The 16,346-nt window shown below is 33.5% G+C and overlaps 1 protein-coding gene and 1 pseudogene across 12 annotated transcripts in view; one reads left to right on the top strand and one right to left on the bottom strand.

Moving 5' to 3' along the window:
• The window catches only part of NF1 (neurofibromin 1), a 208,471-nt gene that overhangs the window by 98,658 nt on the left and 93,467 nt on the right, over positions 1-16,346 (bottom strand). For 10 of the 12 annotated variants that reach the window (XM_016119150.2, XM_036222971.1, XM_036222967.1 and 7 more), the window contains 3 exons: positions 16,237-16,340; positions 10,829-10,964; positions 1,928-1,990 (listed from right to left, as the gene is read on the bottom strand). In XM_016119150.2, coding sequence (XP_015974636.2) covers positions 1,928-1,990; positions 10,829-10,964; positions 16,237-16,340 — 303 coding nt within the window. The remainder of the gene's footprint in view (positions 1-1,927; positions 1,991-10,828; positions 10,965-16,236; positions 16,341-16,346) is intronic. The other 2 variants (XM_036222968.1, XM_036222972.1) reach the window with 1 other exon arrangement.
• LOC118604242 lies at positions 7,852-7,970 on the top strand (annotated as a pseudogene).

Raw genomic sequence — 16,346 nt, 5'->3', positions numbered from 1 at the left:
TTTGGGCAAGTCTGTATGCTAAAACCAGTTACCCAATCAAATGTCCCCTTTACTCCCCTTAGTAAACATGTTACAAATAAATGCAGTCACAAACTGTACATTAGCAAAAGGATCACTACCCATACATGCTTAATTATCTGAGTTAGACAATTAACTTCTCAAAGGCGATCTAATTATACACTATATATTTGAATATAATAAACAGAATTATCTATAATATGACTACACAGCTATACACCAGAAGCCAGAACTTTCTCTATATGCTTTATATTCCGATCCATGACACATACATACTCTAAAAGAAAGTTAGCTTAATTTAAAAGAAAAAAATCAGGAGATTGTTAAGCCAACGACTCCATAAACTGACATTTTAAATTTATAATGGCTATACTGTCTTCATACTTTGAAACATGTTCTAAAATACCTCAAATTACCAATTAGATTCCCTTTGTTTCCATGAGGACCTCATATCATCTGTGCTGAGAAATACATTCCAAAACTCAGTGTCACACAGAAACTTTAAAAAAAAAAAAAAATCTGAAAATAACACTAGTAGAAAAAACATTTCAAGGCACAATTTTAGACAAAATCTTAGTTAATAAAGCAATGTTAGGAAGGCTAGAAAACATGCTCTAGAGAAACACAGAAAGCCTGAATTTTAATTTATATGGTACATTATACAATGGCATTAGTAAAACACTGAACAAGAGTGTTAGAAACAGTAAATTAATTTGAACAGTGATGGTGTATATTACGTTAAACCCACGTATGCTGAGAATTAGAAGGCTGAAGCATTAGAAAGGAAGATTTTTATTAAGCAAGATGAGCATCCAATCCAATTCACTTACTCACAGTTGATCAAATTTGCTCAACAAAAAAAGTAAATCTTAAATGGATATGTGTGTCTCTAAATTTAATTTGGTTCTGAATTTAAAACAAATTTATTCTATGTAAAGCTTAGACAAGGAATGAAAGATGAAACCAAATGTATTCTATATGCTATATTATACCTTTTTAAACTACCTATATGTCTCCTAAAGGTTTTCTTTACATCTTTCTCCAAAATCATTTAGATTATATAAATATAGTACTCAGCCTGATAGGGATAAGTCATACTGACAATGGCAAATTTAAAATGGATGCATATAATATTTTAGACAAATTCCACTCATGGAAAGAAAATAATCTTGACTACCAATTATAATTTTCTTTTTTTTATATTAAGGCAAGGTCATAGAAGCAGAGGGTATATTCATTTCATGTTTGTAAAATGAGGCCTTTCTCTACAAATATGGACTCACTGAGTTTTCCTTTATTTCAAAAGTAGTATGTTCTCAATCTCAATAGTTCAATAATGATTTTCTCTAAGTTAAAGTGATTTTACCATTAGGATTTTTATAATAAGCAGAAACATCTAAGTTCTGGCTGGGATGGTCTAGATAAAAACATAAGGAGTAAAAAATACAATTTAGCAACTTTGAGGTAAATTTAGAAAGTGATCCTTTCCCTCATATACTTCTAACAATTAAGAAAATCTTTCACCTCTAGAAAGAAACAACTCACATTACCTGCAAACAAGAAGCAAGAATGAAGAGAGTCAGCATTTCCTCACGCCTTGAAATTAAGTTTCTTTTGCATTCATTTATAATTTAAAAAATAACAATAATAAATTAGACCAGGTATATCCAATGCAATAAATGCCCCCAAAATACCTTTGGGATAAATCAAACCAAAGGAACACAGAGAATGTTTCAATGTAACTTAATTCCAGGGTTAATTGAAATGAAAGCTATTTTGTGCCAGAATTAGTAGAATGATTTTACAGTGAAGGTCAAATAGGCTGAAGTGAAGATGTTCTTAAACAAACAGCAAAAGATTTTTGTTTTGCTTTGAAAGAAACAGCTAATAAAAAGTTCTCCAAACTTACTGATTTTTTGTTTTCCTTTTTTTCTTTTACTGTAGCTTTATTCAGTAGGGAGTGGCAAGTTGCCTACAGAACAGAGATGAGCACAAACAAGTCACAGCACCAACTACATACAGCAACAAAAACAATGTTGGCTTGTACATAAAATTACACGATCAAATGTAACACAAATGGAATCAACAAAAAATTAGAAATCAACTGGATTTTGAGGGATGAATTTTATTTCCGGATTTTTATTTTTAATATATATATATATTTTTTAAGCCAAAACACTAAATATACAGCAAGAAATGTTGAGACAATCATATCTACTATTTCTGGCTATAAATTACAGAAAAGCTCTCCCCAAGTGGATTTGAGGATATTTAATATTTACATTTCAGTTAATTTCTACCTTTTGACAAATTTTATATAAGATCTTGATTATAAACAGATCACACTATGAAAACACTTCTATGCATCTACATGAATTTTTTCTTGATATATAAATACTTCTCTGTGTATCCTTCAATTGACTTAAAGTTCTTTTTTCAATAGCTGGCATTAAATTTAGATTCTACTGATTTAAAAATAAATATTAAATAATTAAACATAATAGAAAAATTCACTCTTTAGAGTCAGAATTAAAAATCTCTAAGAACAATTACTCTTAAATGTTCACGTATTTTTCTGTTTGCAGGCTACTTCCCGAAAAAGTTCTAATCAGAAGAGGTTAAAAGCCCTGTAACATTTGGGAGAAGAATGTTATCAGCTCATCTAGAAATAAGCATTAATCAATATTAAGGTGAAGAAACTGCAGAGAAAATTATAGAATAAAATTATAAGACTGCTTAAAATTTTTTCACATATTTGACAATGTATATCAGAATGTCTCCAAAAATAATAAAACCTGCAAAAACAAAACAAAAAAAAACACCAAAAAACCCACAGAGACATATTAGTTTCATCTATGAGAGCACCTTCTAGCCCAAAGAGCCCTTTAAAAATTAAGACTCCTGAGTGAACTAGACTAGGAACGACAATTATTTAAAAAATATTTTTAAAACCAAATTAGAATTCTTTAATCCACTATACATGGCATTTTATTCTAGGAATTCTGTGCATTCAACACCATAATCCATAATAACTTAGGCTTTAAGTTAGTTTGACCTTTGTTAATCTATCCATCCATCTATCCATCCAAGTAGTTACTGTGCACCTACATGCTAGATATCATTCTAGGCATTGGGAGAAGGCAGTAAAATATAAAGACACAGTTCTTTTCTCAGGGAGCTTTGGTTCACACTTTATATACAAAAGCACTAATAACCAGATATCTCATAAAAATGGAATTTTATATACTCTTTTTTCAATTATAGTCTATAACTGTCATTCATAGTCCTAAAAATCTGTGTAAACTACTTCTGTTTAAAGAAGTGGATTTACTGGAAATAATATTTATTTAGAATCATAATATTTAGCTCTTTCTCAGAATTCTCTCAATGTAACTTAGAATATCCTTTCTGGGAATTATTTTCTCATTATTCTAAAACTATCAGGAGGAAAGGCAGAAATAAATACACAAGAAAATGTCTTAATTATAAATCTACACTGTCCACAGTTGGCTGGCTCTCCTTGCATAACCTTCACCCAGTCCACTAAGGAAGGAGGCATATAAATTAAGAGATGTGGTTAAGCATGATTTGGAAAAGGCTTAATGGTCAAAAACATGCACTCAAGGAAAAAGAGCTAAAGCTCAGAGAAGTTTATTAGCTAGCAATATTTTCACTTCTTTCAAAATTTCCCCAGTAGGTCCCAAGCAAGAGCCATGTTTACTAGAGGGGGCGGGGCAAGAGGAAGCCAACAACAGAACAATCAACTACTATTCCTCCCCGCAGAATATAAAAGTACAAAGGTAGCATTATGTTACTGCCAAAGTCAAAGGGCAAGAAAAAGCCAGAAGAGAAAGATGAATACAAATAAAAGAGCAGACTAAGGGTAAAACTACATTGAAAGTAGATGCAATTAAAGAATCAGAGCTTTTTTTCCTATCTTTATTTTTTAACTAGTAAATGTAAAATTTATGTCACATTAAAAAAATAAAATCTTACTAATAACATAGTATACCTTTGCTCCATAATACTCTACATTCCAACAGTATGTTTACCCAATACTTCACAATAATGCACTGACACAATATTTAAATAATGTTCTTTTAAGAGAATAATTTTATGTGAAATTTTAATATGATTATTCAGGTCTGTTATAGTACAGGATATTTTATTATGGAGTGCTTTAAAAAGTACAATATGTAGTGCTGAATACAATACCAATTATAACCTATTTTCTGAATTACTCCTTCATTAAATATTTCCTAAGTACTTACTAAGTGTCAAGCCCTGTTTCTTTCACCTTATCAGAATCATGGTCTCAAGTTGGACTCCAAGTTTGCTGATGATACAAAAAACATTTTTTTCTTTTAAGGTGACAACTATATGAAGAATTTCTACTAGACTATGTAATCAGGGAGTCAGTACCTATTCATTTTTTTCCCCCTTTTTCTAAATTAAATTTCTTGGAGTGACACTGGTTAATATAATTATATAGGTTTCAAGTATACAATTCAATAATACGTTACATCTATACTATATTGTGTGTTCACCACCCAAAGTTAAATGTCCTTCCAAATGTGCACAATCTCGTCTTATCTTGGAAGTTAAGCGGGGTCAGGTTTGGTTAGTACTTGGCTAGGAATACTCATTCACTTTTAACCAGTAAAAGCCAATGCCACTTTTGAAACCCATTTACTCTCTGGAAAAGAGTTACTACTAGGCCTACCAAGAAGTTGACCCAGACTATTTTTATTATGTGCTCATCATTTCTTGTTTGTTTTTAAAACAGAATTACTGAATCAGATTTAAAGATAAACCTGAATAATGCCCAAGCTTAAGAGAAGATATTACTGACTATAGAAAAGTTTCATGTTATAATTAAACCACCCTCTAGTCTCAGATTTAACTAGCTGAAAAAATTATGTGGGGTTCTTCTAAGCTGCCTTGAGCTATTTTGAAAAGAAAAAGGCATGACAAATTGAGAGTTTCAATGCTAAGTATGCTTTACCATCTATGTATATGGTGAAAAGGCCTTTTTTTTTTTTTTTAATAGATACCACAGATACATTTTTATAAATAGGAACGGGGAAAAATTCACACACAGCAGCTTGAAATAGCTTTTTAAAATGGAAATTTCACTGATCTTGCTAATGTCTCTAAGCAACTGAAGCCCTATGCTAAAAAAAAAACAGCTGGGGATGGCTCGACAGAGACACAAAGGCATGGGTTTTAGTAACTACATAAATTCTTTCCCCTATACTCACCTCTGTCCCAAACTCAAGACCCACTAATGTTTCTTCCAGAATCACAGTTTAAACAAGCTAAATTAATTTGCATTAATCTCCCTTGGAATTAATAAATCATTCCTGAAACTCCATATTCAATTCAAAAACACTGTGGAAGCCATAAAAGAACACAGACCTTATTTCCTCAACAAATAGGGACGACTATGGACATCTGAAATGAGAAGCATTACTTGCAGTACTAGTATGAGAAAGTCTAATAATTTGATCTGAATGGTGATGAAATATATTTTATAAGTAGCATTCCACATACATGGATCACTCTGTTCTGGGAGAACCTGCCACAAACACATTACATCCCTGCACCCCCACCCCCAGTATTACTGAGAAATAATTGACAAACATCACTGTATAAGTATGAGGCACACAACATGATGGTTTGATTTAATGGTTCAGATAACATCCATCTTCTCCTATAAGTATCATGAAAAGAAAGGAAAAAGGAAAAAAATTTTCTCTTTGTGATGAAAACACTAGAATTTACTCTCTTAACAACTCTCCTACACACCACACAGCAGCATTAGCTACAGATATCATGTTGTACATTATACCGCTATTATCTTAAACCTGGAAGTTTGTTCCTTTTGACCACAATTCTTCCAATTTCCTCTCCTGTCCACCTCTGGTAACCAAAAGTCTGATCTCTTTATCATTTTGTTTCCACATATAAGTGAGATCACATAGTATTTGTCTTTCTCTAACTTACTTCACTTAGCATAATGCCTTTAAGGTCCGTCCATGTTGTCACAGTGGTAGGTAGGATTTCTGAATACTCTATTGCATATATATATATATATATATATACACACACACACACACACACACACACACACACATACATACACACACACACATATACATATATATCACAACTTATTTGTCCATTCATCCACTAATGGACACTTAGGTTGTTTCCATGTCTTGGCTACTGCAAATAATACTGCAATGAATATGGGGGTGCACGTATTTTTTGATTTAGTGTTTTCATTTCCTTTGGATATATTCCCAGAAGTGGAATTGCCGGATCACATGGTAGTTATATTTGTAGATTTTGAAGATCCTCCATATTGTTTTCTGTAATGGCTGCACCAATTTATAATCTCAGCAACAGGGCAAAAGGGTTTTCCCCTTTCTCTACATTCACACCAGCATTTGCTATCTCTTGTCTTTTTGATGATGGCCATTCTAATAGGACTGAGGTAATATCTTACTGTGGTTTTAATTTGCATTTCCCTAAAGACAAGAAATGTTGAGTATCTTTCACGTTCCTGTTGGCATTTCATTTATCTTCCTGGAGAAATGCCTATTCAGGTCCTTGGCCCATTTTTTAATTGGGTTATTCTTTTGTTATTGAGTTGTATGAGGTTTTTATATATTTTGGATATTAACCTTTTATCAGATATATAGTTTGCAAATATTTTTTCCCATTCTATGGGTCATCTTTTCACTTTGTTGATGGTTTCTTTTGCAGTGCAGAAACGTTTTAGTTTGATGCAATCACATTTATTTTTTATGTTGCTGCTTGTGCTTTAGGTTCATATCCAATCATTACCAAGACCCATCTAATTAGTTATTCCTATGTTTTCTTCTAGAATTTCAGTTTCAGGTCATACATTTAAGTCTTTAATCCATTTTGAGTTAATTTTTGTGAGTGGTATGGGTCCAGTTTAGTTTCATTCTTTTACACATGAATAGTCAATTATCTCAGTACCATTTATTGAAAACTGTATTTTCTCCACTGATTATTCTTGGTTCTCTTGTCAAATATTAGTTGACGATATATGCTGGCATTTATTTTTGGCTCTTGATTCTGTTTCATTGGTCTATTTGTCTGTTTTTATGCCAAGACCATACTGTTTTGATGACCACAACTTTATTGTATAGTTTGAAATCTGTAAGCATAACGCTCCCCGTTTTGTCCTTCTTTCTTGAGATTTCTTTAGCTATTCGGGGTCTTCTGTGGTTCCATTTAAATTTTAGGAGTATTTTTTATATTTCTGTAAAAAAATACCCTTGAAATCTTGATACAAATTACACTGAGTATGTACATGGTTTTTGGCAATATTTTAAAAAAATATTTATTATTATTACCTATGCCTACAGCAACTGGTCTTCTTAGGTGGTCTCTCATCCAAGTACTAACGAGGCCCGACCCTGCTTAGCTTCCAAGATCAGATATTGGGCTTGTTCAAGGTGGCATGGCTATAGACCATGGACAGTGGCTCCATTGGGGTGCAAACCCGGGACCTTCTACGTGTAAAGCAGACATGCCAACCACTACACTATGGAACCATGTCCTTTTAGTTGTATTGATTTTTTTTAACAATATTAATTCTTACAAACAAGGAACACTGGATACCTCCCATTTATTTGTGTTTTCTTTGATTTTATTCCTTCATATATCAGTGTCTTCTTATACTTTTCAGAGTGAAGATCTTTTACCTCCTTTGTTAAAATTATTCCTAACTATTTTATTGTTGTTTTTTTTTATGCTATTGTAAATGAGATATATTTCTTTCTTTTTCAGCAAATTTACTACGGCCATGCCAACCTGAATGTGCCCGATCTTGTCTTATCTCAGAAACTAAGCAGGGTCAGGCCTGGTTAGTACCTGGATGGGAGACCGCCTAGGAAGACCGGGTGCTATAGGCATTAAAAAAAAAAGAAAGAAAGAAAAAGAAAAAATTCATTATTAGTATATAGAAATACTATAAATTTTTGTATATTAATTTTGTATCCTTCGACTTTACTAAATTCATTGATTAGGTCTGACTCTTGCTGTCTTCAGGATTTTCTACATATAAAACCATGATATCTGCAAACAGAAATAATTTTACTCCTTCCTTTCCAATTCTGATACCGTTCATTTCTTTTTCGTGCTTGATTTCTCCAGCTAGAACTAGTATATTCTGAATAGGAGTGATGAAGGTGGGCACTCTGTCTTGTTTCTGATCTTTGAGGGAAAGCTTTCATTCAACCTTTCATCATTGAGTATGATGTTAGCTATGTGCTTGTCCTTATAACCTTAATTATGTTGAGATATGTTCCTTCTATGCCAAATTTGAGTTTTTATCATAAATACATGTTGAATTTTGCCTGATGCTTTTTCTGCAGCTACTGAGATGATCATACGATTCTTTTCTTTCATTCTATTAATGTGATGTATCACATTGATTTGTGTACGTTGAACCATCTTTGCATCCCAGGGATACATCCCACCACATCATAGTGAGTGGTCCTTTTAATGTGCTGCTGAATTTGCTAGAATTTTATTGAGAATGTGTATATTCATCAGGGATACTGGCCTGCCGTTTTCTATTAGTGTCCTTTCCTGGTTTTGGTGCATCATCAGGATAATGCTGTCTTCATAAAATGAATTTGGGAGTATTGCCTCCTCTTCGATTTTTTGGTCAGATTTGAGAAGGAACAGTTTTAATTCTTCTTTATATATTTGATAAAATCACCAGTGAAGCTATCTTGTCCTAGGAATTTCCTCACTGGGAAACTTTAGATTATTGATTCAATATCCTCACTAGTAACTGGTCTATTCAGATTTTCTATTTCTTCCTCGTTTAGTCTTAGTAGATGGTATATCGCTAAGAATTTTTCCCTTTCCTTTAGTCTGTCCAGTTTGTTGGCATACGGTTGTTCATGGTAGCTTTTGTTCCTTTGAATTTCCATAGTATCCGTTATAATGCCTTCTTTTTCATTTATAATTTCATTGATTTGGGTCCTTTCTTTTTTTTTCTTGGTTAATCTAGGTAAGGGTATATCAATTTTGTTTATCATTAACAAAGAACCAACTCTTAGTTTGGTTAATCTTTTCTATTTTTGTTCTCTATATCATTTATTTCTACTCTCTACTTTATTATTTCCTTTCTTCTGCTAATTTTGGACTCAGTTCTTTTTCTATTTCCTTAAGGTATAGATGTAGGTTGTTTATTTGGGATCCTTCTTGATTGTTAGTGTTTATTGCTATACATTTCCCTGTAAGAACTGCTTTTGCTGCATCCGACAAGTTCTGGTATGCTCTGTTTTCATTTTTGTTTATCTCAAGAAACTGTATTTGTCCTTTAATTTCTTCTTTGATCTGCTAGTTATTCAGTTCAGAGATGTTGTTTAATTTCCATGTGTTCCTAAATTTTCCAGTTTTCCTCTTGTTATTTATTCCCAGCTTCATGTTTGTGGTCAGAAGAGATACATGGTATTATTTCAATCTTCCTGAATTTGCTAAGACTTGTTTAGTGGCCTAACATATGGTCTATCCTAGAAAATATTCTGTGTGTTTGAGAATGTGTACTGTGCTGTTGTTAAATAGAATGTTTTGTATATGTCTGTTAAGTGTATATATGGTATTATTCAAATTTGTTTCCTCATTGATTCTCTTGATATTTATCCATCATTAAGAGGGGGTATTAAAGTACCAAACTATTACTGTGTTACTGTTATTTCTCGTTTTAGCTCTGCTAGCTTTTACTTTACATATTTAGGTGCTCCAATGTTGGCACATAAATATTTATAATTACTATGTCTTCTTGATGTACTGACCCTTTCATCATTATATAATGACTCTTTTCACTATTGTTAGCTTAAAGTTTGTTTTGTCTGATATAAATAAAGCTTTTAAAAATGGTAATTTCACTGATCCTGCTAATGTCTCTAAGTAAATAAAGCCTTGTGCTAAAAAAACAAGTGGCTGGGGATGACTCTGCAAAGAAAGAGACACAAAGGCACAGGTTTTGGTAAATGCATACATAAATTCTTTTTCCTGAATTCTTAAACTCAAGATCCACTACTGTTTCTTCCAGAATCACAGTTTAAACAGGTGAAATAGATGTGCATTAATATCCTTGAAATGAATAAGTCATTCCTGAAACTGCATATGCAATTCATATGGAAGCTGTAAGATAGGAATTTCCTCAACAAGTAGGAGATAACTGTGGACATCTGAACTCAGTAGCATTGTTTGCAGTGCTAGTGTTAGAAAGTCTAATAATTTGATCTGAAATGATGATAAATATATTTTATAAGTAGCATTCCATATAAAATAGTTTGTCCTAGGAAAATCTGACATAAACACATGTATCTTAAACAAACAAAATTATAGATCAAGCATTTCATAATGCAAAATGCAAGAAGTAGACCTACCTCATATGTTAAAGACCCTATGAGTAATTTAGGCAAAAGATAACCTCCCCAAATTCCATAATATATCTTATTTCAACTACAATCATTATACCCAATAGATTTGGTGCATGATAAACATGCTCTCAATGTAAGAAAAATTTATTATTTTTCAAGTACCTCCTCACCATATTTCAGACTGTTTCCTAAGTAACAGTTAAAATTTTTTTCAAAGCCAATCCTAACAACAATTCTTAATGTATTACTCATCCAAATTGACTCAGTATTATCAACTATCCGCCAGCAACAGCTAAGTTCCTCTTTGGTAAAACATTATTTCAACTTAGTTTTGGATTAACACAGGTGATCTCTAACCTTAAGCATACCTGGTATAAACAGTGGCACACACTCCGAAGCTGAGGGGGGAATTCTGAAGAGGAACTGATGATAGCATGGAAGAACTTTTCAGTCATCTGAAGGAGGTTTCGCTGGTTTTCCTCAAGGCTCTCCGACTGTTCTAACCTAAAAAAAAAAAAAAAAAAAAAGTAAAATCAATTAAATACAAACACAAACACTCCATACAAGAGACCCCTTAAGAGACATTCAGCCAAATACAGTGTTTGAACTTTACTGGCATCCTGATTTGAGCAAACCAGCTACAAAAAAGGCAATTTCGAAAACTGTATTAAAATTCTTATACTCTTATAGTCTCACAAATTTAGTATATGAGTTTTAATTTCTTTTGTTTTTTGGTCTTGTCAATTCAGTAGTTAAAAAAGGGCGTCTCACGTTTTAACTTTTGGTTCCATGACTTCTGGTAGAGTCAGAAATGTTTTCATATATTTTGTGGCCATGCATGTTTCCCTTATTTTGAACTGCCTTTCACATCCAGTATGCTACTTTTAACTGCTAGGTGTCCCTCCTATCAGTACCTAAAACTCAGTTTGCCCAAAATTAACTGACTTTTCCTCCTACTCTTATCCCTCATCCTGCGCGCCCCATGTTGTCAATGGCACTATCATTATCTCAATCACATCACTCTAGTGACCTCTGATGTCACTTTTACCTGCTGTACTCTCAACATCCAATCGGGGTTGCTAATTCTTCAGTATGACCTCTAAAGTCTTGTTATTGTGACTAAAGGCAGAAATTTGGAGGGTAGACTTACTAGGTTTAAATATCAGCTCTACCACTACTGATCATTATAGCCTTGGTCAAGATAATGTCTTGGCCTCAATTTTTTTCATCAAGAAGACAGGAATAATAATTCTGCTTACTTTGTAGGGTTTAAATTTCACCCAATGGCTCTCAAATCCAGAGCTTTATTAGAACTCCTCACCTGGCATAATCTGAACTCTCAAAACGTTACCAACTAGGAAACTCATTACATAACTACTTGTTATGTGTCTTATCTCCTCTACAAAATCCTTGAAGTACTCATCTTTGTCCCCTTAAAAATTAGCATAGTACCTTAATAAGCAAGTATTGATTTCTACACTAATTTACATATCACATAATACTTGGACATTTCAAGTTATCATTTTAGATTCCATGCAGCTCACTGCGTGGTATAGCATATGGATATACTAAGAGTTCAGAAATTAATGCGGATGCAAGGTAGGAAAGATTTCATGGGATAGGTGAGTTCTAAAAGAGGGACAGAATTTGCATAGGCAAAAAGAAGTAAGGGTAATTCGGAAAGACAGAGTAAGCAGAGCAAGTACTCAATTCAATTTAATAAACATTTACACACATCTGCTATGTATCATCATAGTGCCAAGTGCAGAGGATTCAACAATACTTGGCCTTTGACCTCTTCAAAGAGGGGAAAGTCATGCAGACACTAGGTAATGAGTACAATAATTGAAGAATAAAAGTAAAATAGCAAATCAGAAACAGATATGATTAATTTACAGGGCTAGTGGCTTCTGGGAAACCAGAGGCAGAAAATGAACTTGAAATATATGGAGAACTGAAAAGAGAATGGTCTAACTATGGGGACTATATGCAGGGATATCAGTTAAGAAGCCACAAAAGTAATTCGAATTTAGAGATATGGAGAGCATACCTCCAGTTTCATGGTATGAAAGATTAATAATTTATTTAAAATGCCAGAAGAAATTCCTAAAAACCTTGAGAGTTATCTACTTTGTGGGAACTTTTTCTTAATAAGTCAACCTTGTAGTAGGTATGCTGCAATTAGTTTCAGGTGTCCCTCTGAAACAATATTTTCTAACAATAGTACTCTCTTGTCTCCCTCATGCCAATAACAATTTTTTGGCTTTTCCATTAATTCTGATCTCTAAAGAAGTTCTGTATATAATTATCTAAGTGCTTATATAAGACTTTTCCCTTTGTTAGAATTTCAAAGAAACAGCCTTTTTAAAAAAATTCTACTGTTGTCCTATTTTTAATCTTTACTAATTTTCAACCTATTTTTAATTTTACTGATATTCTTTGCTTCTGCCTGCTTTAGGTTTATATTGTTCTTCTCTAATTTTTTAAGGTGAAAATTTATTGATTTTTAGATCTTTCTTTTCTCATGTATGCATTTCATGCTATAAATGTCCCTCCTAGCACTGCTTTCACCAACCCCCACAAACTTTGATAAGATGTACTTTCATTTACTTAGTTTTTCTTTTCTTCTTTGCGTTATGGTCTAAGAAATTTCTATTGACATTATCTTCAAATTTACTGACTCTTTCCTTAGTTGTATCTAGTCTGTATCTAGTCTACTGATGAGGCCATCAAAGGCATTCTTCCTTTCTGTTAGAATGCTTTTGATTTCTAGCATTTCCTTTTGATTCTTTCTTAGTGTTTTAATCTCTCTGTTTATATTACCCACCTATTCTTGCAAATTGTCTACTTTTTTCCACTAGAGCTCTTACAGATTATTCCTAGTCTCTAATTCCAAAATCTCTACCATATCTGAATCTGGTTCTGATGTTTGCTTTGTCTCTTCAGACCATGATTTTTTCATTTTTATTTTTACCTTTTAGCATTCTCTGTAATTTGTTGTTGAAAGCCAGATCCAAGATGTGTTGGTAGCAGGAACTGAGATAAACAGGTCTTTAGTGTAAGGTTTAAGTTAACTTGGCTAGGACTTAGGTTGTGTTTAATGTTTACTGTAGCTATAGATGTCAATTTCCTCCCGTGTCCTTGTTTTTGTCTTCATAGTTGTCCTTGGCTTTCACTAGAAACTTCTCGCAGAGTCTCCTGGTTTTGGTTCTCTCAGCTATAATCCACTGTTAATTCAGTGGAGTCCTGCTGATGTGATAGTGAGGTATTGTTTTACTGGGCCCTGGGCTGTGACCTTCAGCAGAGTTTCTTAGCAACTTTTTCTCCCCTTCCGTGAGATAAGAAAGCTAGAGGGGGCTGAAGGTGGCTAACTGCCTATCCTCCACATCAGATAAGGCTCTGGTAAAGTCATTTCCCTTGTGGGCAGGCTTTTGTAAGGGAAAAAAGAATACTATGGGCATATTTCAAAATGGTTAACTTTCCTCTTCCCCTGTCCAGAGCACAAGGGGAGTTTCCTCCCCTCTTCACCATGAGAACCTGGTAGAACTTCTACAGGTAAAACTCAAGAAGTGCGGATATCCCCTTAAGACAGGGCTCTCCCAAAGGTTTAAACTCTCAAGTTAATCCATACTCAACCTCCAGCAATTTCTCATTTATATTGTAAGTGTCCTACCAGTTACTGGCTCCAGAAGCAGTCTTCCAGTTAATTTAGGGATTCTCTGTATTTGCCTCTCCTGCTTTTGAAGTGGTAACAGTCTGCCCTGTAACTTCAATTCTCTGATGGATCTAAGAGTTGCTGATATTGTTTTCAGCTTTTCCTTGTTGTGAATACAGGAGTGTCAACTTCCAAGCTCTTTACATGTCAGAGAGGATCTCAGTTTGATTCTAAGTAACCTGAATATAATAAGTTTTTCACCTAATTCTCTTACCTGTACCACAGTACTTGGTACAGTAGATTTCTTTTAGGCAGTAAGACATTCTTTAATCTTTAGAAAGTAAAATTGCCTAATGGTAACAAAACACAAGATAGTGTTAAAAGAATGTTGCTTTTAAGTTTTAAAACTATAACTATTTAACTATTTTAACAATAACTGGCTAATTAGTGCCAGGGTTCTGATTAGATTTTACAGTTGATGCTTCGTTACAGGATGTGTAAAAAATATTCACAGATAAAAAGTTGCTAAATAAAAATTATTTAAGAAGAGCAACCATCAAGAAACTCTGGACTTAAGATAAAAAAATAAAATAATGTTAAGGTCTTAACTGAAAAACAGACAAGAGATGTGCCTTAGAAAAAGTAAGCATAAACATTTAAAATTCACTCATTCAACAAATATTTATAAAATGTCCACTCTAAGCTAGATACCATGTTACCATGTCTAAATCCTTTAAAGGATATAAAGATGTACAAAATGTAAAAGAGCCAACAGTATAGAGAGGAAATAGATTCAATGATGGTATAGAACAAAGAAAAAAATTATTTCTTTGTGCATGTATAGTATGTGTACATGGGTGGCACCTGGTGACAGGCAAAAAGCTTCGCAGAGATGGTGGTTAATACCCTTTGGTCTATTTCCTTTCTAAGTCACTCCTCATTATAGGAGGAGGGGTGAGTCAGAAAAAAAAAAAGAAAAAAAACAGCCAAGCATGCTCAGCTCGGTGCCATCCTCTCCATTCTAGATATGTTTGCCAGCATAAAAGAAGTACTCTGGTCTGCTCTCTACTTGTGTGGTAAAGGCTTGCTAGTCCCTTTGAGGTAAGTCTGTAGTTACCAACCTGTGCAAGGAATGGGGTCGATGAGTGTAGCTCAAGGTGAAGTGTCAGCAAGCCTATCTGCCCACAGGATCTAAAACCACATTCTCTAATTATTTTTGTCAGAAATAAAGGTGATAGCAGATTCCCGAATGCTTCTCCTTTTATGCCTCCTCCCTCTATCCATTTGGTTTTGAACTTGGGCAGGGAAGAGGAAAATTATTAGGCATCTCTGACCTACAAGAACCCCATGTGTCAAGCCACTTAAAAATATGTAACATATGCACATTTCATTGGAGCTAATGTACAGAGAACACATGAAAGTGACAAAAAGTGATAGTGGATTATAGTCAAGACAGCTAGAGAGCTCTGTACTTTATCTTGCAGTCAATGGGGAACAACTGATGGTTTCTAAGAAGTAAAGTGACAAAAAGATTTAGGTTTCAGAATAATTCCTACAGCAAATAACCTGAAAATGAAAAAACAAAAACAAAAACAAATGCTGGGACAATAATTAGGGAGTTACTGCAAATGTCAATGGGATCAATATGGTATTGGTTAAATAGTGATATAACCAAACTATGAAATATTATATAGCAGTTAAAAAGAATGATATATACACATACACACACATATACACACAGAAAGATCTAAGACACAATGTTAAGTCAAAAAGATTAAGTTGCAAAACCATGTAGACAATGTATTACCATTTATATTAAGCACTCATATTAGTTTCTACACTACATATATATGCAATGCATTAAAAAAGGACAGAACAGACTAAACTAGTAATATTACTATATCTCTAGAGGTGATAGTCAGACACCTTTGATGATATTTGTAATTTTTTTTAAGAAAAATGTATTTATGCATAACTTTATAATTAAAAACTAAGTTTAAGAACCAAGAGGAGAAACTGTGAAGTCAAGGCTCAACTACTGTACAGTGCCTCTACCGAGACCCTACCAATGTAGTGGTAGTGACAAAATGGAGAGCAATTGTAGATGAGAAGACAACAAACCTGGTAGGATCCACTTCAAAGCTAACATGTTGCCAATCAGAAGAAGTGATCACAATTCGTAATAAAGGATCTAGGAGTTTTTGTAGGTAGGTAGCACCATATACCTAAAG

This window comes from Rousettus aegyptiacus, unplaced genomic scaffold, assembly GCF_014176215.1.
Source record: "Rousettus aegyptiacus isolate mRouAeg1 unplaced genomic scaffold, mRouAeg1.p scaffold_m13_p_6, whole genome shotgun sequence".
NCBI classification, from domain to species: domain Eukaryota; kingdom Metazoa; phylum Chordata; class Mammalia; order Chiroptera; family Pteropodidae; genus Rousettus; species Rousettus aegyptiacus.
This window is presented reverse-complemented; position numbering and strand designations above follow the sequence as displayed.